This window comes from Neomonachus schauinslandi, chromosome 8 (assembly GCF_002201575.2).
Source record: "Neomonachus schauinslandi chromosome 8, ASM220157v2, whole genome shotgun sequence".
In the NCBI taxonomy this organism is placed as follows: Eukaryota; Metazoa; Chordata; class Mammalia; order Carnivora; family Phocidae; genus Neomonachus; species Neomonachus schauinslandi.
The window spans coordinates 114,615,067-114,641,215 of NC_058410.1; the positions used below are offsets into that span (position 1 = coordinate 114,615,067).

At 43.9% G+C, this 26,149-nt stretch overlaps 1 protein-coding gene across 1 annotated transcript in view; it reads right to left on the reverse strand.

The window, feature by feature from the left end:
- ANKS1A (ankyrin repeat and sterile alpha motif domain containing 1A) overlaps nt 1-26,149 on the reverse strand; it is a 181,711-nt gene that overhangs the window by 94,030 nt on the left and 61,532 nt on the right. Inside the window, exons 2-8 of the mRNA XM_044917661.1 lie at nt 15,890-15,970; nt 13,969-14,125; nt 4,903-5,199; nt 3,982-4,057; nt 3,375-3,476; nt 3,178-3,279; nt 1,617-1,813 (exon numbers count right to left, since the gene is read on the reverse strand). Of these exons, the coding sequence (XP_044773596.1) occupies nt 1,617-1,813; nt 3,178-3,279; nt 3,375-3,476; nt 3,982-4,057; nt 4,903-5,199; nt 13,969-14,125; nt 15,890-15,970 (1,012 nt within the window). The remainder of the gene's footprint in view (nt 1-1,616; nt 1,814-3,177; nt 3,280-3,374; nt 3,477-3,981; nt 4,058-4,902; nt 5,200-13,968; nt 14,126-15,889; nt 15,971-26,149) is intronic.

The following is a 26,149-nucleotide window of genomic DNA, read 5'->3' on the forward strand; positions in this document are numbered from 1 at the left end:
GCAAGAAGTGACCACCAGGGACACTGGAAAGAAAGAGAAGCAGGAGGCTCTTTTTTTCCGAACGTGAGAACGCTGGCCCAGGGCCTGTAAGTGCAGAGCTGATTTAGACTCACCATCCACCACACTGGTAAGATGCAGAGCAGCCCCTTGGCCACAGGTAATTACCAAGTAGCACAGCCACCACGTACGCAAGTAAAAACGGCAAAGCATGCACCCCAAGATGCATCAGTTTTTACTTAGCAAGACCACCAGAGGATAGATTCTTGGAGTGGGACAGAACAAAGAGACTATAAATCAGTGGCTAAGCCCACAGGAACTTGATTATTCAGAGCTCACTTCAGGAAGCCTGTGTTCTTCTTGTAAAGCCTCCAGCTCCCTCTAATGGACATCACCTATAAGTACCACAAAGCAATGCCTTCCTCCACAGGTGGGTTTGCTTGCTTCATCATACCTAAGGTGAAAGTGAAACAAACCAGCTCTGTCTACAGAAGCACCATGCTAGGGGTCCTTGGCATATGCATGTGCTTCCATCACTCACAAGGAGTTTTACCAGTCCTTGATAATACCCACTCCAGTGGGCTACCACAGACTGGTATGAATTTCCAAAATTCATACAGAAATACTATTCTAGGACCAGACATGGAACCTAACAAAAAAGAACACTAAGAAACATCAAGCCATTCCCAGGGCACATCTGAAAAACCCAAAGATCACCTAGTGGCCAAAGATTCATCTAAATGGTCATAAAGCAGATTTAGACCAAAAGGGAAATGCTGGCCTCTCCAACAGGAAGAAATAATATACACCTGAAAATCTGCCTCAAGCTGGGAGTACTGGGATTCTGTTAAGCAATGGCAAGTTCAGTAAAAATGTGGTGCTCAAAACTTCAAATTATTGTGCTGGCAATGTAGGAAGGAAGGTCAATGGGACCACTGATTCAGGCTTAGGCTCAGAGTAAAACCCTGAGGGAGAAAAGTCTTGAGAACAATGGACAAGACTGGAAGCAAAAGCCAGTACTGGAGAAAGAAGTAGTAAGATGGGAAGGTGGACCTTGAGAAAGAAATGGCTGGAGAGATTATAACCGGGAAAAACAGGAATGCCACATACCAACACATATGATATCTGATTAAGCCTTGCTACAACCCTGCTGAATGCAGAATCTGTCCAGATCCAAATGGATAACACTCTGAGGGCAAATGGAAGGTGAGAATGCACTCAGGGCAGACAAGAACTTACTTCAGTGAGCTCCTTCACTGTGGAACTGCTCTCCAGAGAGAAAACTAACAATTTACAGCAAAGACCCCAAAGACAGACGCCACACGAGGCTAAATGGAAATAAAATGTTTCAATTTGCTCTAAGGCCAAAAACTAATAGAATGATGCAAACATGTTATACCGAAATCAGAAAAACCAAAATTCTACCTCAAGGGGACCTATATAATTTAACCACACTAGGCAAGAGAGAGATGGGGCAGGGCCCCAGGAGAACAGAGGGAGTAGGCTGCAGGCCTCTGGAAAGTGAGCGGGCACTCAGGGCACACTCCCTCTCCCAGCGCCCCACCAAAGCACAGGCTGACAACACAGCCCCCGCTTGTCGAGGGCCCCAGGCCACATACAGGCCTCACTCCAGCAGCCTTCACTCCTGCTGCCTCGGCCTCCTTGTTCATGGAGTCTCGGTCAGATGATCGCCCACTGGCCATGCTGTCCAACGAATGACAGGAGACAGCATTATACAGCGCCTCGTAGGGACCCTCCTCTTCAGCGTTGGTGTCAAAATCAATGATCAGTTCAGTCACTGCTTTCTCCACGTCACCTGAACAGGTTAGAGAGCAAGAGTCAATGGACAGAAAGCACAATCTCGGATTTCCAACCACTGCATCCACCCAAAGCCCCTCATCAACCTGAACTTGACAAACAGTAACCGACAGCAGGAAAATAAAATGACTGCTTTGCTCCATGGACAGGAATAAATATAGAGTTTCAGTTGCTCTTTATACCCTGAGACTTCAAGAGATTTTTCTCTAATTCAAAATGGCAAACCCTTGACACCTATGAGGGATACCTCCCAAGACCTTTAAAATTCTCAAGAACCTCAATGTCATCATAGCGTAAACTTAAACCATAAAACGTAGTGAAGTATAACTGGAAACTTAAGTAATCCTTTAAATTCTTAGTAGAAACCTCCACGTGCTCAAGCGAAAGAGAGGATGGTGAAGCCTCTCTGACACAGAGGCAGTGTGCGAGGTTAAACTCACCAGAGAATTACGAACCTCAGACTACCTGGGATCCAAATTTGTGACTCTGGAAAGTTATAGACTGTTGTGGACCAGAGATCTCTGGGTCTCTGGCAAATAGTCAAAACCGTAACTGTAAAATCCTTGAGAGCTAAGAGCTTAGTGAACTACTAATCCTATTACCAGTAGATTATGAGGTCAAGAAAAAAAAGTGGGGGTGGTGGAGGTGGGGGCAGACAAGGACTCCACAGTGAAGACAGGCCAAGCACCCTTTAACCTTATACCTCTGCACCCCTCTGAAAAATCCCTTTCCCACTTCAGTGTCTGGCTTCGTTCTGTTCCTCTGGCCTTCTTTACTATGCTTTGTATCTGCAGAAGGCATCAGTCAGTGTTCTGTCTTTCTCATTCATCATACCTAGGACCCAAAAGGCTGCTCAATAAATCTGAAAGGGTGGGTCATGGCTAATGATGGGGAGGCTGGACTGCCCAAGCTAGTGCCCAGACCACATTTGTTGGCCAAATGATATAGTACCAAAATCTGCCATATACACGTCTACCAACCAGATGACACTCGCTCAGTATTTACTGAGGGCCAACTATGCTCAAAGCAGAATAGTGTGTGTTAGGAAAAGGTTTCCTTGAGATGTGAATTCATCTTGAGATCATCCCGCCGACAACACATCCCAGAATAGACCTCACAGAGCCAACTGTAAGAGTAGAGAATAAGATAAAGTAGGAAAGAAGAGGTCCAAAGTAAAAGGCCTAAGCTCTGTCCAATAAAAGTTCACATACCAGCTGGAAAACAATAAATGTGAATATGAACTTATTAAGTACTCTCAACCCCCTGAAATTATTATTTAAATGAAGTTTTTTCTATTCTACCAAAGACCATTCAACTCTTCAAGCTGAGAGCCCCTTCGTTGTCAGCGAAAGGCCACCTTACCCTGAGACTTCTGGGATATGGAGTCCATATTGGAGATGAGAGGTCCCTGGGAAGTGGGGGTTTTATCGGCCTCTTTTGCACTTCTTTTTCCAGTCATGTGATCTAAGTGGAAAGACAAAAAAAGCTGCACCAAATACAAATGCCTTGGTTTGGCCATTGTGTCCCCTGGTCGCCCCGACAGGCAGATGAATGGGTACCTTCGATAAGCGCTGCTATCTGCTGGCTCTTTTGAGAAGGCAGTTCCCGGACAGTGTCTAGGGCAGTCAGGCCACGGTTATCTTTTATGTTGACATCAATTCCTAGAAAGGTACACCAGGTGGACCAGGGGGGAGTGAGCAGTTGCAAGTCAGCCTCAAAAGGGGTCAAATTCCAGGACTCCTTTTTTTTTTTTTTTTAGATTTTATTTATTTATTTGAGAGAGAGAATGAGATAGAGAGAGCATGAGAGGGGGGAGGGTCAGAGGGAGAAGCAGACTCCCCGCTGAGCAGGGAGCCCGATGCGGGACTCGATCCCGGGACTCCAGGATCATGACCTGAGCCGAAGGCAGTCGCTTAACCAACTGAGCCACCCAGGCGCCCCAAATTCCAGGACTCCTAATGCTCCCAGTAGCACGACCAACACTTTTTCATCCAAAGCCATTTAATCCAGTTCTTCGAGAACAATTTGTACACTTGCAATTAACCAGTGGAGACATATATCCATTGGGTTCAAGTGCGGCCAGCAAAAATCCCCCTGCGGGAGGCTAGGGAGAAACAAGCCCACCCCTGGCATGCCGCGGGAACGAGAGCGCGGCCAGCCTCTCACCTGCAGCCAGCAGGATTTGCACCACATCAGTCTTGCCAAACAGAGCAGCCTCATGCAAAGCACTGCCCTTCTCCGTCTGGAAGGCAAACGAGAGCGCAGAGCAGCATGTCATCAGAACAGTGACCGAGGTTCGGCGTGGCTCCACACGACAAACGGGATATAGACACGAAGGGGCAGGAAAATAAAATCAACCACACAAAGTCCTCTGTCATTATCTTTCCCACTTTTCTTGTCTGGATTCCCGGACCACAAGCATGGCCCGATGTGAAGTGTGCTCATTGGAGTGCCACCATCCGGCCACACAGGAATAACTGCGCAGCAACTCTGGGAGCCACCTATTGGTGAAATTCCTCAAGACGCCCCTTCCCGGGGGAAAGGAATAACGAGAGAAAAGTACAAAGGTAACAAATAAACAAACAAACAAACAAATAAATAAAATACCACCTTAACTTCACATGTGGTTTGGTGGTCTGGTCAATGCCAAACCTAAGGAACAGTCATTCATCGGGATGGACAAAGCTAGCTAGGCAGGGAAATGCTAAACCTCCTGCTGGCAATATCAAGTTGATGGGACTTTGCAGGTGGCAAATGGTGGCAGTGGGAACGCCTGTATAGGAAGATAATGAAATTTTTCTAATTTTGAGAGAGAGTCCACAAGCACATCTTTTCAGGGCATAATGACTATATATTACCCCTGAAAAGAAAAGAAAAGAAAAGAAAAACCAGTAACAGACTCACTTGAGGAGTTTGTCTCTGAAGTTTCACATGAAAATGAGTCAATGGATGGAAGCGTCTGACATGGGATGTGAAACGTGCTAAATAAGAACGCAGCCCAGCAGCATGGTCCTTGTGCCTTGCCCACCATGACTTGGCCCCTGGAGCCCAGGGGTGGGGTGGGGGGGGGGGAGTCTGCTCCACTACCTGGTAGTTGCTGTCCATGCCGGCGTCCAGCAGGACCTGCACCACAGCTTTGTGCCCGTTCCGCGCTGCCAAGTGCAAGGGAGTGTGCTTCTTAGTGTTGCAGCTCAGGAGGTTGGGGTGCGCATTGAGGAGCATCTTCACCACCTCCAGTCTCCCGTATAGTGCAGCCAGGTCCAGAGGGGTCTCGAATTTGTTATTGCGCATGGTGGGGTCCGTCAGCTCCTCCAAGAGGACCTTCACCACCTCCGTGTGGCCGTACTGCGCGGCACAGTGCAGGGCTGTCTCGTTGTCGTTGTTCTAAAGAGTTGACAAGCAGATCCCATCAGAAGGGTAACTGGCAGACTGGCCTCTGACTGGGACGATTACATGGAAAACCACTGAAATTTAAATGAGGAAAATAGCAGCAATATTTGGGGACTTCTAGAAGTCGGTCAGAATGAAGATGTACTCCCCAACAAATGAGGCCAGCCGCTCCAATCAGCCACAGCGCGCCCCAGTTACTGCCAGAGGGGAGCTGTCAACCCCCTCAGATTTACTGTCTCCTGTGTGCCGTGAAGGAAGTGCCCACAGACGGCAAGGAGAGTTAACTGGGGAATGTGGCGGGCCCTGGGCAGAAGCCCTGGCACACATGAATGCCAGTAATATCACTGCCATTGACTCATTTTAAACTTCAACTGGTTTTACAATTTATATTCAGCCAACCCTGTAGTTCTGATTCTGGCTTTGTTGACCATCCACTGCCTTACAGACAAGCTTTTTTGAAAGAGTTTGTCATCTGCATAGTGTCTTGCATGCAAATCAACCAGCCAACAATCAAAGTAACAGAGCTGAGCACCAAAAATCACTCTTGAGATCTCAGCCAACAGCCATTTCCAGGGGAGGGAGGCGCTTGAGCTCAGTCACAGAGGAACCTGGGACCCTGCTGTCACCCTGTGCCTACTCCAGGAGCCTGCACCAATCAACACATGCACAATCTACAACGCAGGGAAGTGTTTCTTCTTATGTAGGAAAGATTCAATCAGCCATGGGAATGTTTTCTGAGAGGTGCAAAATATTCAAAGTTGTAACATGTAATTCAAATTCACAACCCTGGGGCCCTTTAATGCCAATTTTGTTTCAAACTAAAGGTATAACCTGGGATGAAAGAGAAGTTTGTGCTTCATCCACCATCAGAAGCAAAATGTTAATCATTCCAATTGTGCTTTCTTTTACTACTACTGACAATGTATAATCAGAGCAGGAATAAAGTAATTTCCATGACCTCTCCTTTTTTAGATGCACTAATGAAAATAATTCTCCCACAAGGCTTGGAGATTCCTAAATTTATCCAGGAGGCTTCTGCCACTTTAGGAAAACAAAGCTGACGAGGTGGTGTGTCCATCAAGTCAATATTGTGCACCTTTCAGTAATCAAAAGGTAAAAATGAAATGCTTCCACAATTACTTTAATTCTATTAATTACATTAAAAGTAACAGACCAGGAGTTACCCAAACATGCATGCAATTCCATCTGCTTTTGATCTGGCATTTGACTGCATCATTTTTTTTCCAGCTATACCAAGTGTACCAGAAAGATCCAGAGCTGCTGGGAGTGAGGTCCCCAAAGGCCAGAGTGATAGCAAAGAAAAACTTTCCAAGGAAATAAGGACAGAAAGGGTGGTAGCAGGAGCCACATGCAAAGATAAATGTACACAGATAAACAGAGGAAGCAGCGTTGAGCTCAAACACAGCTCAAGGAGATCAGCAGCTGAAGTGCAGACAGCCTTTGCTGGCCACAGGACACAGCCGGTTAGTAATGGCCTCCTATGCTACAACTGGGCCCAAGGGGTGGATTCCACGTCAACCTAAAAGGCTGGAGGGAAGGGGAAACTCTGGGAAGAAAGCAAATCTTTGGGGTTCCCTGTGCCAAACCAACCACTTAAGACACCCATTTGGAATGCCCATTTCCGACTGAGCATAAACTCCCTGAGCAAACTTAGAGCTGTCACTTCATGTTCTCACCATGAGAGGCAGCTTCATCAAAACACATGGGGGCTTTCTTTACAGTGGTTCCAGGGCAGAGTGGCAACCCAAAGAAGTTTTAAGAGGATTCTCAGGGTTTTGTATTTCAAGATTAACATGAGAGCAGGGCCAAGAAAGTCAGCTTATTCTTATTAAAACCCCAATCCAGAACAACTTGTTTACTTTGAGGCAGACACTGCTGTCTCTTTGATATCCAAGTTGTCTCCCAACAACCAGAATAATCTGTCCTCGATTGTGTAAAAAATACGCCATTAAGGCCCAAAGAACTGTGAAACTCAAAGCTATCCAGCAGGAGGAAAAAAAAGAAAAAAGAAAAGAAAAATCTTGGGGTTTTTCGTTGTTGTTTTTTGCTAGAACCCAGGGCACCTACCACAAAGCTGACTTACTGAAAGCAAGGTCTTGATCACTACTAGGCAAATTTCCTGCCTCTGTTCAAAATGGCCTAACCACATCTCTGCAGAATATTATACTCAAATTCACAGTGTAGAAAGCATCTTTCTCATGCTCCAGTCTTGCCAAACATGGTCTGGTAATTATAATACTCTTGAGTTGAAGTCTGTGACCCTATCTCTCAACTACTGAACATAGGCCATCACAATGAGCTCTTCCTACCAGCTCCCAGGAGCTTTGAATGTGACAACTATCAGGGCAGGAAATCACTAGTGTTGATTCAGGAACCCACAAGAAAGGGAGGGATTCCAAGGGGAGTACAGACTCCTCAGGACCCAGAATCTTTCTCTTTCACACCTTCCAAATCACACCACAGGTGCTCATCACACCTCAAGAGTTCCCAGAATCTTATTACTGTGTATTTGGACTGAGGAAGGAGACTAAGATCAAACACCCCAATTTTCCCCAAAGTCTTTGCACAAACTTTCCATTGCTGCCCATCTTGAGACTCACTTTCATTTCTCCTTGCTATAGTCAGTACCTCTAAGAAGAGAGATCCCAATACCCTTTACATATGGAGACCCCAGTTAGTGTGTAAATCCATTATATTTATGCACTGTTTATTCCTATCTACCTATCTCACATATGCATAAACTACAAGCAACAGAAAACTATACAGAAACATTTCGGTGGCTTTTCTCCTCTTGAAACTATTCTAAACCATCACTTCCCAGTGCTTAGATTACAGCCCAACTGTACTCTTGACCACTGTTGATAGATACCTAAGTTAGAAACAACTGAGCTACAGCTCTCTGTAGCAACAATGGTATGTTTCAGAAATCTACCAAAAGGAACAAAAGGACAAACGGGGCCTACTGAGATTTAGCAAACACGAGAGAAACACGAGAACTGAGTCCATGTGGAAGAAGAGTTAGACTTACTCTGCAGTGCTCTGGAAGGCAGAACCCTGACCAACAGATGGAAAGTTTAGAAAGACAGATATCAGCCAAGTGTAAGAAACCAAAAATCAGTGGAATCCAAAAAGAGGCTGCCAAGCAGTAAGTCTGCTTGTTACCAAGAGAAACAACCAACCAAATAAAACAAAGGGTAGATGGCTCATCTTTCAGGTGAGAGAAAAGGATTCCTGCTCTGGATGGAAAGTTGGCCTAGATCAGTGGTTCTCAAACTGGCTTTGTTTTGGAATTACATGGGAGCTTAAAAGTAACTAAGTCCCACCGCAGACTTGCCAAGGTAGCACCTCAAAGGGTAAAGTCCAGGAAGACTATTATTAAAAAGCTTACCAACCTAGGAGGCACCAACTTGACCAAGCAATCGTCTATCAGCAAGACAAACTGACATCACGTGTCTTATAACGTGAAGGAAGGATATAACATCACTCCTGTGGTGTTCCTGCTAAAATTGTAGGGCCTGAATCTAATCATGAGGAAATATCAGACAAACTCAAACTGAGTGATAGTCTACAAAATGACTGGTCTATATTCTTCAATATCGTCAGTGTCGCAGGTCTCTATGGCAATCGCTTAGCGGGTTCAGCTGTTCACTGAAAGGTTGGTGGTTCGGTCCCACCCAGAGATGTCATGTTTGTGGTTCCTAGTCATTAAAGACTAAGAAGGGCTGAGGAATTGTTCCAAATTATGTACGATCCTAGATTGGATCTTGTACCAGGAAAAAAAAAAACTGCTCTACAGGATACTATTGGGGAAATTGGTGAAATCCGAACACAGATTCTACATCAGCGATTCCAGTATTATATCAATACTGAATTTTCTGAATTTGATAACTATACTGTGGTTATACAAGTGAATGCCCTTGTTTTTAGGAGATACATGGTTAAGTATTTGGGGTTAAAGGGTCATGATGTCCATGACTAAGTATCAAACAGTTCATCATCAACTACAGCAACAATGAGAGAGAGAGAAAAAATGTGCATGCAAATGAGACAAATGTTAACAACTGGTGAATCTAGATGAAGGGTGCAATGCAGTTCACTGCATTATGCTTGCAACTTTTTGTGAGTTGAAAATTTTTTCAAGATAAAAAGTTTTATAAAAGCTTGCTAGGTGGGGGCACCTGGGTGGCTCAGTTGGTTAAGCGACTGCCTTCGGCTCAGGTCATGATCCTGGAGTCCCTGGATCGAGTCCCACATCGGGCTTCCTGCTCGGCAGGGAGTCTGCTTCTCCCTTTGACCCTCCCCTCTCTCATGTGCTCTCTCTCATTCTCTCTCTCTCAAATAAATAAATAAAATCTTTAAAAAAAAAAAAAAAAAAAAAAATAGCTTGCTAGGTGATTCAGATGCAACCAGACAAGCTGATCAGAATGTGGAGACAACTGGTCGAGACAACTTCCAGGTCTCTTCCAGTTCTGAAACTTAATTATTTTTAAGTGTACAGGAAAATAGATCTACCTTAAAACTAATTTGACTACTGCCCATCTTACGATATTCAGACTAAATTAAAATTATTTTAAAAGGGGGCAAATAAACAATTTTAATAGTTCTACCTTAGCTATGGATGACCTACATTTTAGACTGGTTTATGCTGACTTGCTGAAAAAGGAAAGGCTCCATATGTCGAAGAGGAAGATGAAAGCTCATGAAAACTACCCCCGCTCCCAGAATAGGCACTTGAGACTTCTTAATTTCTACAGGTGCCTGATAGGATTTAGCACACAAAACAATTCCCAGACACAATCCAGGTCAATAAAAACCCACTGAATCAGGATAAAACCCAGTGAGGTTAGATACACATCAGCTCAAAGAGAGTTTGCATTCGTAGCAAAATCCAAACAGCTTTATCCCTTAGTGCAGTTTGCATCATTTGGCCTTCAGGGGGTGGGAAGGAGGCAAAGGGCGGTATTTCCAAAGAGAGAAGTTATGTTCTTATTCCATTTAGACCAATTTTCTTTTTTGTGTGGGAAATCAAGGGATAAGAAAATGTGCTTTTAAGAACCAAAGACTTACCCTTTAATCAGAGTTTTATAAGCTAACTGAACTAACCACCGAGTGGGAAAACAATCACTTCATGGTGCCTCCCCATAAAACAAAACCCTGAATAGACTAATTGAGCAATGTTTCATTAAGCTTCAATCCACCAGTAACAAAGAACAGATTCCAAAGTGCTGTTTCAGAAACACCACACTGTATATACCCTTTAAAAGTCAGATCTCAAATATTACTAGTTACCAGATAGTTGTACTTAATGTACATTCTCTTATTTAAACTCCAAAACAATCCAGCAAGGTAGATGGTATACTGCACTTTACAGAAGAGTAAACTAAGGCTCACAGAAATTAAGTAACTTATTTTAAGTCAACAAAACCAGTCAGTGGCAGCACGGAATTCAAACTCAGGCCTGACTTGAAAGGCTGTGACCTTTAAGAGTTTTCTCCTCTACTACACCAAATCCAAAAAAAAAGAAGAAAATGAAGATAGGGTATCTTCCTCTTTTGAAAATTAGAAAACAGAATTCAGAGAGAGAGGGCCAAACAAAAGCTAATGTGTCCCACTACCCCACATCAAACTGCTTCTCGGCCATTAAGGCCCGAGAGCTGAAGAACATGGTCCACAGAGGCTGCCTAGATCCAGCCCGCGGTTCGCTAAATCACCATTTCTCAAAGAATATCTGCCTAGCATTTGGAAACATGCAGAAGTACCTTAATGTTTCTCTTCCCTGAGGCAACTGTATTCAGAGCCAATGTGACTAATGCACTGACTCAACCAAACTCCAGACTGGTGCCAAAAAGCAAACCTCTCCTGAATGAAAGTTCGGGTCAAAACCAGCAGGTGAGAGCACCAAGGAGACAGGCTAACCATCACCAACCCACAAGCTCTGCCTCCTGGTGTGGTGAAGGCTGGAGGGTCTGGGCAGTTCATCACCAGGCCTAACAGGGCCACTACTTGCCCCAGCCTCACAGGGAGGGAGACTCAAGGCCAGTGCCCTGCTTGACCCTGAGACTTTATTTCCTATTTCAGAGCCCTTCCCAGGGCCAAGAGTGACCAAGCAGTAAGAGAAGTTAATAGCTGGGGAGAAGCAACAGAGGCTTTAAAGTCCCAGGCAGAAATGCACAAACTCAAGGAAATGAGGAGGGAGCCGAAAAGGACAGCTTTTAAGAGTAAAATGGAGTCCCCAAACCCCTTCCCCAATACCTCCAATACTAGCTTATTGAAAATGAGATTCCACTTCAAAAGAAATAGAGAAAGCAGAGTAAAAAAAATTTTTTAATCCAGTTAGTACAATTTAATCATTTTTCTGTGTTTATTAAAAAGTAAGCTAATATGTTTGACATCTCTTAATTGAATTTTTCTTTTTTCAATTTAAATTATTTTAGCAATCACAATGGTAAATTATGCATATAATATGGTTCCTTCTCTTTCCCCATTTCGGCCATTTCTAAGCTTTTCAGACATTCCAGGAAAAGCACCCAACCTTTCCAGAATTAGCATGGGTTTTAAAAATAAAACCCAAACCCACTGGAGCTGCAATTTCCCATTCCCAGACAAGCCAAAAGCAGATGGGCTGAAGCAGACAATAGTCAGGGTGATGATGAGGAGCCTGAGTGGACAAGAGTGGAAGCCAGAGAGGACCAAAGAGGGAGTGCAGCTTGGAGAAATGATGCAGAGAAATCCTGGCAGCAACGTACACACCTTGGCATTGATATAAGGGTCAAAGGGGCCGTACTTTTTGAATTCTTTGATCTCAAGAGCATTCTATAAAAAGGAGAGGAAAAGAAAATGTGATGATAAAATGGATGAAATATATCAAAGCAAAGCCCAGCCCTGAGGGGGCCCAACATGAGAACAACTTGGATCTGCCCTCTGGGTTCCTGGAAAGGAAGTGAATGGGGAAGGCAGGCTCAAGGGCACAGCACTCATCACCCGCTCTTAACCAAGCATCCAACTGGAGCCTCATTACTGGTTTCTGAATAGATCAGTGTGGCACTACTACCTAGAGCCATTAGGTTCTTCCAGCTATTACAGACGTCTTGCCCAGCCCCTGCCCCACCCACCTGCCTGCCACATACTCAGAACACTGGGCGGGTGTCCCACCTATCAATGGATACTCCAGGCGGGAGGCAGCTGTGAGCAGGACAAGCTAGCACACTCAAGTGGCTCAAAAATCCAAGCAGCTGTGTTCCAAGGCAAAAGTGAGCAAAGACAGGATTAGAAATGGTTGCCGAAAATTTCTTAAATGAGAAGGACTTTAATGGGTGACTAGTTTGTTCAACATTGAGGAGTATTAGTTAAAAGCAAACTTCCTTATAAATTTCCTCCAGTTAAGAGAAATTACAATCAGTTTAGCCAGGAGGAGTAAAACTGCATTTAGATTCTGAAGCAGCAATTCTAGAGACAATTTTCATTCTTAATGTTATAACACAAACATCCTCATTGATTATCTTAAATTTCTGTGGCTTATCTATCCAGAAAATACAGCTTGAAAGGGGAAAGGAAGGCTGATGAACAGCTATACACACACAATCTCCAAACTGAAAGATCTGGGAGCATTGCTTTAATTTTCTCAAACCTCAGAGTGAAGCTGCCCTTCTCTGAGTCAGTCGTGCTCCTAACAGCTCACTGAGAGTGTGCACAGCATCGCTGATAGATGGGCTGGCAAGAATGATTTCCTATTTTTTGAGGCATAACCCTGATCTAATCCTATAGGTAATTTAACAATCTCCTCTCAGCAAAGTCATTAGGAAAATAGTCCTGGGCTTACTGAGAAAGAGCAGCCTCTCTCTCTCATTCAAGCAACTAAGAAAAGGACCTGCTTCGGTTCAGAGCAGTGAGGAAAACAGAATGGCCTGTCACACAGGGAAAGCCCATTTCCTCTCAAATGGACACACGATCTCAGACCCAAACTACAGGAAACTGCATCTTATGAGGATTGTCTAGAACGTGCATAATGTAAGTATAACTTTTCCAAAGGAATCAATGTAAAAAAGAGGAGGTACGTCTCAGAGTACCTAAATCCATGGCCATTTTAAGGTATCTTTGCTCAAATGCTGCCTTTTTTCTTTATTTTCTAAGAATTATCTCCGCTTTGTCAAAGCATGGTCACTCTCAAGTTGACCTTAGGGGACATCAGGTAAATGATTTTCTTTCTGCTGAATCACCTCTGACCCCTGAGCTTACTCAGATGGTTTCTGTGAACTCCTTTTTCAGTCCCGGGACGCGTCCTTCCACTTCTGGCAGCTGTGATGTAGGGAAAACACAGCAGGGTTCACGCAGCACTGATGCGCACCGCACCGAGAGGACTGCTATTTACCGGCTACAGCTGCACTGCCATGTTGATGGTGTAAGCACAACTTGTAATTAATTAAGCCTGCCGGTGTGAAATGGCCTCTAAGCAATTTTACGGGATTTGTATTATGTCCCATTGTGCACACGAGGTATGTAGATCTTTATTATAGCACTACTCCAAATCTGCATGATTCAAATGCGTGTAAAATGCATCCTTGGGGTATAAGATCTCCCTGATGCCCTCGGAGGAGTGGCGCTGGGGGTGGGGGCGGGGGGGGAAGCATTTGTAGGGCCTGGAAGAGCTGCTTCCCTGAGACCTGTGCTATGGAACTGAAACAGTGCTGGGGCCGCCACAGTCTGGCTATAGCTGAAGGGAAGAACGCTTCTCTTCCTTCCGACCTGTTCGTTGACTCTGGTGTGTGAGGGCCCTTGATGGATGAGCAACCGCACTATCTGGGCATCTCCTTTCCAGGCTGCCAAGTGCAGAGGGTAACAGCCTTTGGAATCAGCCACATTGGTCAACGCATCGTTCCTCAGAAGAACCTCAACCACATCCCTAGAAGGCAAAAATCAATCATGAGTTTGCAGAACTCAGAAGTCTTTCCTACTAACAGCTCTTCACATTTGGGTAGCATGAAGACCTTTTCAGATATTACCCCACTCGGCTCCCTTCTCTCTACCTGAGCTCATCACCCAGTCTCTTCCTTTTATTCCATGAGCTACGTATACAGCTGCTGATATGCAGCTGAAATATCTTGAGCCAAACGACACTGACTCATCACCTCGCCATTTCTCCAGGCTTTCTAGACAATCCACCTATATTCCATTATTTTGAAAACATCTGGTCCCCTTGTCTAAACCTTGCAGTGTTTCCTTGTTTGTGATGTTTAAACAGCATTCAGAGATAAAATTTACATAAAAGTAGTCATGCAAGACAAATATCATTATTCACCACATTATTCAGAACATTTAGTGATGTGGGAGCTAAAAGCAGACAGGCAGAGCAGAATTAAAGTTGCTGTAAACATAAGCCAGACACATATGGCATCATTTGATATATCCAGAAAGAAGGGCTTGGCTTTCTTTTTGGTGACACCTCTAATTAAGCAGATACAAATATATAATTATCCCCATGCATATGAGGTCAAAGAAAACCCCCACTGTAAATAAAAACAGCATCTGGAAATAAGCTTGGCTAACAAGCTGCAGTCATTTAAGTTCAAGATTCACTTTAATTCAGGTTACCCCCTAGTTATGGGGGGAGGGGTCTCCACAGAGCCCTTGTTAGCTTTGTCTAAGATGGCCATAGAAAAGACATAAAGATCACATTCAATATATTTCAGAAAAGTTTAATGTAGAAGGAAACAATCATCACCTCTTTTTGGCATATCAGAGTCCATCAGGCTGGGCCAAATACCGCACAAGTGATACGGAATACCACAAGGTAGTGAGGGCCCTGCTCCTTGCTCAGCAAAATCGAAAATGGTTCCAATAATCCCCCCTCATGAAAACTAAATTTCTACTTCTTATCCCCTAGAGTATGACGCCTCAAACTCTCCTTACCACCCTCTGTGCTGCTACACTCTGGTTTCCATTCTTCCACATCCTGGCAAATCTACTCACTGTACTCCATGACTCTGTCTGCCCCTGGGCTGAGCCATCACATTCTCTCTCACATGGAGGGCAGTGCCCTCTGGAAAAGGCCGCCAAACCATTTAAACCTATGTCATCTTCTCTCACACTCCCCGCAAAGCGCAGCTGCTCCAGAAAACTTTCTGCGTAAATCCCACCCGATAACTACTAACCAATGCCTAGGAGAATTAAATAGGCCATATGATTTATGTATTTTTCCCCTTAAAAAGGGCTCTTGTTGTCTACAAGGCTAACTGTATGAGGAAGAATGGCAAGCCAAAAGAGTAAATAAGTAACTACTTTAACAGAAGGGAAGTTTCTTATGACCACTCAATCTATTTTCAGCTTACAAAGGTGCTGGTTCCCTAAGAGATTATCCAGCCCCTTTATGATCTGGCTGCCCCAAATGTGACCTTCATATTCAGATCACTGTGTGGCACTGCACCATTTCAAAGCAGAAAAGGTAAAACTTAACCTTTGGTTGAAGTTTTTTGGGGGGTGGAGTAGGGAAGGGTGCTTAAATTATATACTAACGAGAGACTGAGGAACTCTGGATGGGCTGAATTTAGTTTGTTTTCCCCGTTCCTCAACATTACTGCTTAGTAATCCTTTATAGAAACGAAGAAAAGACAATCCAAAGGCCTGGGTTCTGGAGGGTAGGGCAGGAATATAGCACATTAATACTTACTTATGGCCATTCAAAGCAGCATGGTGTAGAGGTGTATACCCAGTGCTGTCAACACAGTTCACATTTGGCCCTCTCCAGATGCTATAGAGGGGGAAAAAAAAGACAAAAGAAAACTGAAGTCACAAACCAAATTTAGAGCCAGCTAATTACTTAGAAAAGAATTCTCTGTGGTGTTTAAACAAACTAGTTACATCCACATGACTCCTGATAAAGGACAGCAGCTATATACTACAGAAATGCATAACACTGACAATACACAATCGTTTGCTGAACAGGGAGTCTAGCGTCAAGATAACAATATCATTTAAGAGCTTGCTCTTTTGTACCCTTCTCATCTTTTTTTTTTTTTTTAATTTTTTAAATTGAATCCATTTTCTCTTCAGGCATATGTTTGAACTCTGCTCTATAAGCCAATGAAGTATTACATTTTCTTTTGTGTATTTTTTTTTTCAGTAAACTCTACCCCCAATATGGAGTTCGAACCCACGAAGCCATGAGCAAGGGTTGCATGCTCTACGAACTGAGCCAGCCAGGCGTCCCATGTACCCTTCTCGTTTTTTTTTTTTTTTTTAAGATTTTATTTATTTATTTGAGAGAGAGAGAATGAGAGACAGAGAGCATGAGAGGGAGGAGGGTCAGAGGGAGAAGCAGACTCCCCGCCGAGCAGGGAGCCCGATGCGGGACTTGATCCCGGGACTCCAGGATCATGACCTGAGCCGAAGGCAGTCGCTTAACCAACTGAGCCACCCAGGCGCCCTACCCTTCTCATTTTTAATGACATTATTCACTCAGTATGGGACTCGTGCCTCTAAATACTCCCAGGATTGTAAGAACAGTTCATTGAAAGGTCATCAAAAATATCACTGAACCAACCATTCAGCCAGTCACAGGTATTGAACACCCACCTCTACACTGGTGACTGAAGACTTAGAGAGACTTCAGCATAGACCTACAGGTAATCTGAATGATTTGACCAGCAAGAACCAAGATGAAAGAACCCACATTAATAAAAGCACCAGGACACATGTGTTAAGATGTAAGAGACAGGGGCGCCTGGGTGGCTCAGTTGTTAAGCGTCTGCCTTCAACTCAGGTTATGATCCCAGGCTCCTGGGATCCAGCCCCATGTCAGGCTCCCTGCTCTGCAGGAGGCCTGCTTCTCCCTCTCCCTCTCCCCCTGCTTGTATTCCCTCTCTCACTGTGTCTCTCTCTGTCAAATAAATAAATAAAATCTTAAAAAAAAAATATGTAAGAAACAATGGGGCTTTCCAAAGAATGTCTTATTGCTAAAAAAAAAAAAACAAAAACAAAACGGAATAACAACAAGATCTAAATTTGAGTGCTTTGTTTGAATCAGAAATACTGTACTAGGAAGCTGAAGTGTCATCTAACTTAATCCTTAAAGCCTTAATTCTTACTTCTGTTTCACACCTTACTGCACTGGCCAGAGATGCTGCTGCCTTTTTTTTTTTTTTCTTCCTTCCTTTCTTTCTTTTTTTTTGAGAGAGAATCTTAGCAGGCTCCATGCTCAGCGCAGAGCCCAATGTAGGGCTTGATCTCATGACCCTGAGATCATGACCTGAGCTGAAATCAAGAGCTGGACGCTCAACCGACTGAGCCACCCAGGCGTCCCTTGGTCAGAGCTTCTAAAATAATATTAGGTAGTAGAGGGCAGTCTTGTTTTGTTCTTGCTTTTAATGAGAATGCCTCTACTGTTGGCAGTTGGTACGAGGTATACGCTCTGTAACATGGAAAGGAAGTGTCTTATTTTTTTCCTTAAAAAAATATTAAAAATAGTTGTTCAGGGATGCCTGGGTGGCTCAGTTGGTTAAGCATCTGTCTTTGGCTCAGGTCATGATCCCAGGGTCCTGCGATTGAGCCCCGCATCAGGCTCCCTGCTCAGCGGGGAGTCTGCTTCTCCCTCTCCCTCTGCCTGCTGCTTTGCTTGTACTCTCTCTGACAAATAAATAAATAAAATCTTAAAAAAAAAATAGTTGTTTAGGGGCACCTGGCTGGCTCAGTCAGTGGAGCATATGACTCTGGATCTCAGGGTTGTGAGATTGAGCCCCACATTGGGTGTAGAGATTACTTAAAAATAAAATTTAAAACAACAAAGCAACACACTACTTTTCACCAATCAGACTGACAAAAATGAGAATAAAAGGTATTTATAAAGATCAGGAAAACAAGCACTCTTATATACCACTAGTATGAGTTTGAACTGGTGAATTCCTCTGGGAAGACAATTTGGCAGCATCCACCAAACCAAAAATAGGCACTCACTTTGAGCCAGCATTTCCACTTCCTGGCAGCTATTCAACAGAAACACTTGTACACATGCACAAAGATACACGCTTGTACAGGACTGCTTCACTGTGAGAGCAAAAACTAAACACTTCATGTCCACCAACAGGTGGGCAGTTAAATGCCAGGTATGCCCATACGATGAATTATTATTACATAGCCATTACAACAACAACCACAACAAGGTAAAGAAAACAAGTTGGACCTATGTGTCCCAACGTAGAAAGATTTCCCAAGACACACTGTGTTATGGGTAAGTGAAAAAAAGTAGTCATTGTGTAGTACACCAAACAGGAGCCCTTGCTTTCGAAGTGTGTATGTACACGCACATACGGTGGATGGCGATGGGAAGAGTGCTCGCCAAGTGCTGCCAGTGGTTACCTCTGGGAAAGGAAATGTGCGTTGGGGGACACTACAGATGGTGGAGAGGGACTCTCATGTTATGCTCTGTATTTTACCACAGTTTAAAACACAATGAGAATGCAGTTGTGTATTTTTCTAATAATTTTTTAAAAGAAAGAGGGGAAAGAACCTGTGCACAGGGAAAAGAAAACCAAGAAAAACATCAAACTGTTACTAATAAATGGTTGTATATGTGTGACCTGGGCCACTTTAATGAGCATGTCTACAATAGGTTTAAAATCTTAAGATAGGGGCGCCTGGGTGGCTCAGTCGGTTAAGCGTCTGCCTTCGGCTCAGGTCATGATCCCAGGGTCCTGGGATCGAGCCCCACATCGGGCTCCCTGCTCCGCGGGAAGCCTGCTTCTCCCTCTCCCACTCCCCCTGCTTGTGTTCTCTCTCTCGCTGTCTCTCTCTATCAAATAAATAAATAAAATCTTTTAAAAAAATAAAATAAAATAAAATCTTAAGATAAATTTTAAGTGAAAAGAGAAGATAGGCATGCTTTGGTATCCAGGTTATTCGTTCATTGTCAATTAAGGATGCTGGTGACAGGGTCAGGAGCTTGAGGTACATCCTGGCATCCCCATCCTCCATTGAGCTTGGATTCCTACAGCACCTTCCAAACAAAGAGTTAAAAGCAATTATATCTGTCACATGTATACAATAACCTCATTTTCTAAATCAAAAATTATATACCTGTGCCTGACAATGATGAGAATGACAGAAAGTGAAATGGGTCTGGGAAAACTAGGAGGTACAGTTTTCATACTCATTTTCAAACTGACCCACCAGACAAAACATCGTCATTCTATTAAAAAATAGGTGACACTAAGAATCAAAAAACAAATTATTCTCCCCAAGTCAGTGGCAGATCCCAAACTCCCATTTATAGAGCTCTTGGCAGTTGGCTGAACAAGGACTTTACGATCTAACTGGGATGACAAGAGGAGGTAAAGATGCAGTAGTACAAGGCTGGAATAACAATCCAACAGCAAGATGACTAGAATAAACCAACAGGAGCTGGGAAAAAGAAAATACCAGTAATGGGTCAGGCAGTCAGGAGCACAGGTTTGTCAGCCCTGAGGACTCCAGTAGGAATCTGCTAGCTCCTCAATGATCTCAATCCGGGTCCCAAAGTAACCTGAAAACTAAGACTTAAACTGCCCTCACAAAAAAAAAAAAAAAAAAAAAAAAGGCAGGACTGAGCAAGCCTTCTTTCACTCTAACTTTTCCCTCCACGTCTCTGTCTACAGGTGATTAAGCTTGGATATCCTTTACCAGCACTAAAACTCCCTCAAAACAATTTGAAAGGACGAGGAAGAAAGACAAGGACTTCCCTGCATAAGCTGCAATGTTTCCAACCAGTAAGGTCTACACCCCCCTCCCCTGCTTTTTCTCTAACTAGCATTTCCTCTGAACGCCCATCTGGAAATTTGGGGGAATGGGGAATATATTAAATAACACCTAAATGAAAACAGAGAACTGAATCTCCCTGCTTAGAATTTTCGCTTCACACAGGATGGTAGTAATATCCCCCTCCACCCAAGTTTCTTCCTTTTTGGCAGCCCAAGAAAAGAGCTATTTACAATCTGGGTCTTCCTCTCTATCACAGCTGTCCTATTAGGATTTTCTAAGACAGTAAATGCCAAAGGGCTGCTCACCAACAAACAAAAGCAAAACACAATGTGCCAAGAAAACCAGAGGGAAGGAAAACAGTCCAGGAGACTCTTAAACCAGATTATACAGAAATGTAGATTATATGTAGATTATACAGAAATGTAATTGCTGCCCTTGATTCATAGAACAAACCCTCACAACTACCCTTGGTACGTCTCAGAGGAGTCCCAGCGATCCCACGTGAGGCAACTACAGAACCCCAGTTAAGAGCTGAGACTCTAGTTAGCTGCCTCTGCCTCTTGTCAGTTGTAGGACAAGTCACTTAATCCTTCAAATCTTGCTCTGCATCTGCAAATTCTACTGTGATAGGCTCCCCAGGGCTTCAACGGCTCATGGAAACTAGAACCAAACTGGTTTGAACCAGTTTAATAGCATCAGGGTTGAGAAGCCAAAGACGTGTCACAGCAACCCAACCCCACGGACATGATGCCGGAGCACAGCAAGCCTTGCCGTCTGGGACGCAGAAACACCTACATTTGGAGACGGCATCTAAAGACTGGAGAGGGCAAGGAAGAAGAGGGCTGATGAGAACCTGTGGCTTTTGAGTCCCACCTCAAAGGCCTCTCTCCATCCATTTACAAACTGACTACACGTTGATCCACGGCAGGTGGCAAGCTGGATCTGGAGGCAGTGATGAATAACAGGCCAGCCGTACAGACACAGCCCACTCTGTACAGTGGGGCAGGTGCTGACTGAGGGCCTGCTCGTGGGGCTATTTGCGCATGTATTCAATAGATAAGTGAAGTGTGCCTTCTATGTGCCAGGCACTACTCCCGGGCCTGGAAACGCTAATGGGAAAAGACAAAGTCTCTGCCTTCGTGGATCTGGAATCTGGAGGGAGGGAGAGTGAGCAAATAAACAAATAAATAGAAATATGGTAGCAGGTAATGGTAAACACCATAAAGAAACAAAGGAAATAGAGCAAGCAAAGTAAGAGAATAAAATGTGACGGGTGACACTTCAAATAAGGTACTCAGGAAAGACTTCTTTAAGAAGGTGACGCTGGAGAAGAGATATGAGTGCAGTGAAGGAAGGAGCAGTGTGGGTGTCTGGGGAGGACAGGTAGAGAGAGCATCAGATGCAAACGGCCTGAGCAGGAGCAGGCCTGACATGTGGCTGGAGAGCAAGGAGGAGCAGGGGGCTCTGCCTGGAGGGAACAGGCTTACGGAGGCCACCCAGGGGAGCGGAGGTCAGCAAGCGTCCATAAGCATCGACTATAGGTCGAGCTCTGGGGGAAGATACAAAGTCCACACTGAAGGAGAGGGGGACACTTTCCAAGCAAGAGGAAGGGGCACAGACTCTAAAGTCCAAACCACGATGATCAGACACTAAATCTCTAAAAGGGAATCAGGGTTCCTTCTATCTGAATCAAAAGGTCCATCGACAACACCCATATTTAAATCTACATATCACTCTTCAGACCTAGTGAAACTCAGGCAAAAACCTGAGGCAAAATTGCTGAAGCCTCTGTGAAACCGAACAAGAACAGCAGAAAATACACGGAGACACTTATTCTAGCCAGCACAGAAAGTGGCCCTGTTCAAATGTGCACTGGTCCATGACACCTTTCCTGACTGCACGAGCTGATACTAATCTCACCCACCTCAGATTTTCCAGATCATCTATGGCACCTTCACCACCACATTTATCATTTGACCTTGAACCACTGTGAATTCTTTAAGCTGCTCATCCACACCATGAATTTTAAACTCTTTAGGGAAATCCCTCATGTTTCCAAGAGCACAGCACTATGCAGGGAATTGGCTTAGGGCCACCAGTATGCAACTTCTAACACTAGGTTTTTACCAACCTGCTACTTAAATATGACATGGTCTCTATGCAGTAACAGACTTGCTACACCTGTATCCATTAAAAATGGCAACAGTCTCTTGCTGGGACAAAGAATACTGTATTTGAGATGTCTGTCCATAAAACACAGAGACAGAAGAACCCTAAATTAGAATCAAAGTGCTCAGCCCATTTTCATCTGTGACTACTCTATGGAATACAATTTCAGGACCCAATGATAACCATAAAGTGGCTCTCTGCTAGCAGTCAGCTTGCTTCATGTCGTTGCCCAGCTACTTAACTGCTTACTCTACACAGACAAGTAATGGCATCTCAGTGGGCCGGCCAAGTGTCCAATCCAGTTCAATTCAATAAATGTTTATGCACTACCTTCCATATGCCAGTGTGCTACAGTCTCCACCCTTGAGTAGAGTGGGGAAGTCAGACAAGTAAACAGATGACAATACCGAACGGTGTGTGCCATTCTGGGAAGGAAGTATGCACAGGGTAGCTTATAGGGAAATGGAAATATGGGAGGCGTTGCAGAAGGGGAGATAGTTGGACAGAGCCTTAAAGCTTAGAAGGAATCCACCAGACAGAAGAAACAAAGAGGAAACACCTAAATTCAAGGTCTCCCCAGTTGTCCCAGCAAACTGGGCCACAGGCAAGTGACTGTGAGGGGCCGGAGCACATGAGTGAAAGGACGGTGGATGCGAGCAAGGAGGGGCGGGCAGAGCCAAACTAGGAAGGGTCTTGGAAACCACCGAAGTTCTGAGTGGGGAATAATCAGATGCATGTCTTAGAGAAATCCTCTGTTGACAGCTGGGAGATGGGAGCCTAGATGGCTAACCGATTATTCACCATGCTGTTGTGATGGCCTGATATATTTCAGAATTTGAAAAAAAAAAAAAGCATTATGCTAAGCAGTTGTGTAGATGATGGAAAGGAAGAGGTATATGACTAGATCCAAGGAGCTCGGCTGGAAGTAAGCAATTCAGGCATGAAGTGAGGACCTGAATGAAGGCAGTCGCAAGGAGGACAGAGGAAAAAGGATAGAATCAATGGACAAGACAGGATCTGGTGACTAAATCAGGGTGGGGGCATAAGGGTGGGTGAGAAGTGAAAAATTCATGGACAGTGAGAGTAAATTCAGGAGGAAAACCAGGGTCGCTCTGTTTAGTGATGATGATGTTATGAGGTAAGGGAGGAAAAGAGGGGAGGGAGAGAAAGTTTTGTATTGGATTAGTTAGGGCAGAAATGAATTTGGACTCCCACACGTAGATGTCCAGTCAGCAGGTGCATATGAGGGTCTGGAACGCCCTACGTTGGTTACATAGTTAGTTTAAAATGATAATGTTCAAGTGTTTACATGCATGCGTGTTCCCCATATTTGACCCCTACAACCATATTATGGAGTAGGAAAGTACATAGTGTTGTTTCCATCTTACAGGTAAGAAAACTGAAGTTCAAATGACTTGCTGATCATCATATAGCTAATTCATGTGGCACTGAAACAAAATCCCATGTCTGACTGCTAGTGCATGTTTTTTCCAGTTTTTCCAGGATCTTGAACTTGATTGTTGAGAGAAAACAACTTGGAGCTCTGTGGGTCTCCTCCGGCATTGATTCTCAGGAGGTCAAAGACTCTGAGAGCACCAAGTCAGGAAAGGGCCTTCTCTAGCACTGGCTCTACGAAGAGAGAGCAATGGCAATACACGCAAGAGGTAAGAGAGGTTCTGAGCAGTTTTCCATCCAGTTTCATGAAATCATTAAGGTCTAAACAGGAGTTTGTCTCATCAGCCTTTTTCTGCCAAAGGTCTTCGCTATTTTCCTCTTTTGAGTTTTCCCCGCCACCGCCACCGCAGATTTCTCTCTGAACCTCAGGAGGGGCTGGCAGTCTCCCAACACAATGAAACATTATCCAAAGCCAGTCTAATTTTAAAAAGACTTCATCTTACTCAAACAAATTTGACACATCTTTACTAAAATGCCTTCTACATATTTAACTGTTGAGGTTTAAAAGAAGAAATAACAAGGAGCCCAGGAAACTATCCCCATTGTCAAAGAAGCTTGTGATCTCTGGAAAAAGACAAAACTTACCAACATGAAACAATTAGACACAAAACCTCCAAAACCGTGCAACTTCCCCTAAAGTCAAGTTAACTGGGAAAAACTGAACATGTATTTTATTTCTGCTCACCCCTGAACCCCATTAAAACGCAAGTAAAAACAAACAAGGAACAGGAGAAAGAGAACAGTGAACATAAAAAATCAACATTTTTTGGAAAATGAAAAGTAGAGAAGTTAGCAGAACTGAGAAAGTGAATCCCTGTGGCCATACAAGGGGATGCCTTTTTGGCCTTCACACATACATACCCTGGGAAGGCTCTACATATACACACATATATACCCTGAGAAGGCTCAGGGATTAGAGGTACCAGGTGGTACATGAGGCCAGGGATAAGGAGGGGCTGAAAACAAGAACTTGATACAAATTCTGTTTATAAGGAGGCATTAGATCACTAAATCTCTGGTCCCATCCAGGGCAGCCAGTAGACGATTACTCCCCATATCCAGGCAGGAGAAGGTAGATCTATTCTGTGAAGAAACTGAATTAGATGGGCTCCAGCCTTGGACATCAGGAACAGCAGAAGGCAGAGAGAGGCACTGTACTGAAAACAGAAGCCCTAAAAGGAAGTCTACATCCTGAAGGACATGATCTCAGCTCTGCTCCCAGAATGCTGGCGGCCCCACCCCCACCCCAAACAGAAGGCTGGACCAAGGACTCCACAGAACAATTCAATAGATACTGACTTTGGGGGATTCCCCATCAAAGCAGGTGGGTTCCTGCCCAATCACCCTATATGATATAAAAGCCATCCTCACCAAGTTCTTTCCACCTCTATCCAGATTATGCAACTGGCTCTTTAGTGACTCATTCTTAAATGAAAATGATCACCAAAGAGGACCATACATTTGAGGAAGGTGTTCAACATGAAATGACAGAGCACAAAACAGAAGAAAAGGACTCAAAGGAACAGAAACAGAAAACCAAATAAAATCTCAACTCAAAACAACAGCAACAACAACAAACTACTATCACACAAAAACAGGATTAAAAAAAAAACCACAACAATCAGTGCAAAGGTTTTGGAAATTAAAAAATAATAGTAGAAATAAAAACACAATCAAAGAGCTAGAAGATAAATTTGAGTAAATCTCTAAGAAAGTATAACCAAAGAAAAAGATGGGAAATACAAGAGAAAAGATAAGCAGATTAGAAGACCAAGAGTTCCAGAGAAAAGCGAAAAAGCAGAGAGAGTATTATAAAAGAAACAACTTGAGAGATTTTCCTAGAACTGAAGGATATGAATTTCCAGTTGAAAGAATCCATCCTATGCTCAGTACAATGAATAATTTTTTAAAAGATCCATCCCCAAGGCACACTGTGAAATTTCAGAATACATTTCAGAAGTCATGGGATAAAGAGAACACATTTTCCAGGGAGAAAAAAGTTCACACACAAAGGATCGAGTGGCATCAGAACTTTCAATAGCAGCTCTGGAAGCCATAAGACAAAAGAGCGATGCTTTCCAAATTCAGAGGTGAGGTGATTTCCAACCTAGAATTCTATAGCAGACAAATTATCAGTCAAGTATGAAAAGAGAATAAAGATATTTTTAGATATGCAGGGTCTCAAATTTTACCTCCCACACACCCTTTGATCAGGAAGCGACTGGAGGATATGCTCTACCAAATAAATGAGCAAACCAAGAAAGAGGAAGACAGGCATCCAGGAAACCGGGCCAAAAAAAGGCAAAGGGGATCAGCCATGCAGCAAGCCTCAAGCGTGGCTGGAGGATGAAGGGCTCCAGGGGCCTGCCTGCAGGAGACAATGAAACTGACAAGGTCAATGGATGTGCCTGCCTGGGATGTAGAAAGTAACATTTAAGGACTTCAAAATTATGGTTGTAGTTTGGGAATTAAGAGTGAGCTGGGCATTGGAAACTCAGAAAACCAACAAGAGAGGCAGTTAGTGCACTGTACAGGAAAAAAAGATCAGACTGTAGTATACTAATTGGGTTAGCAG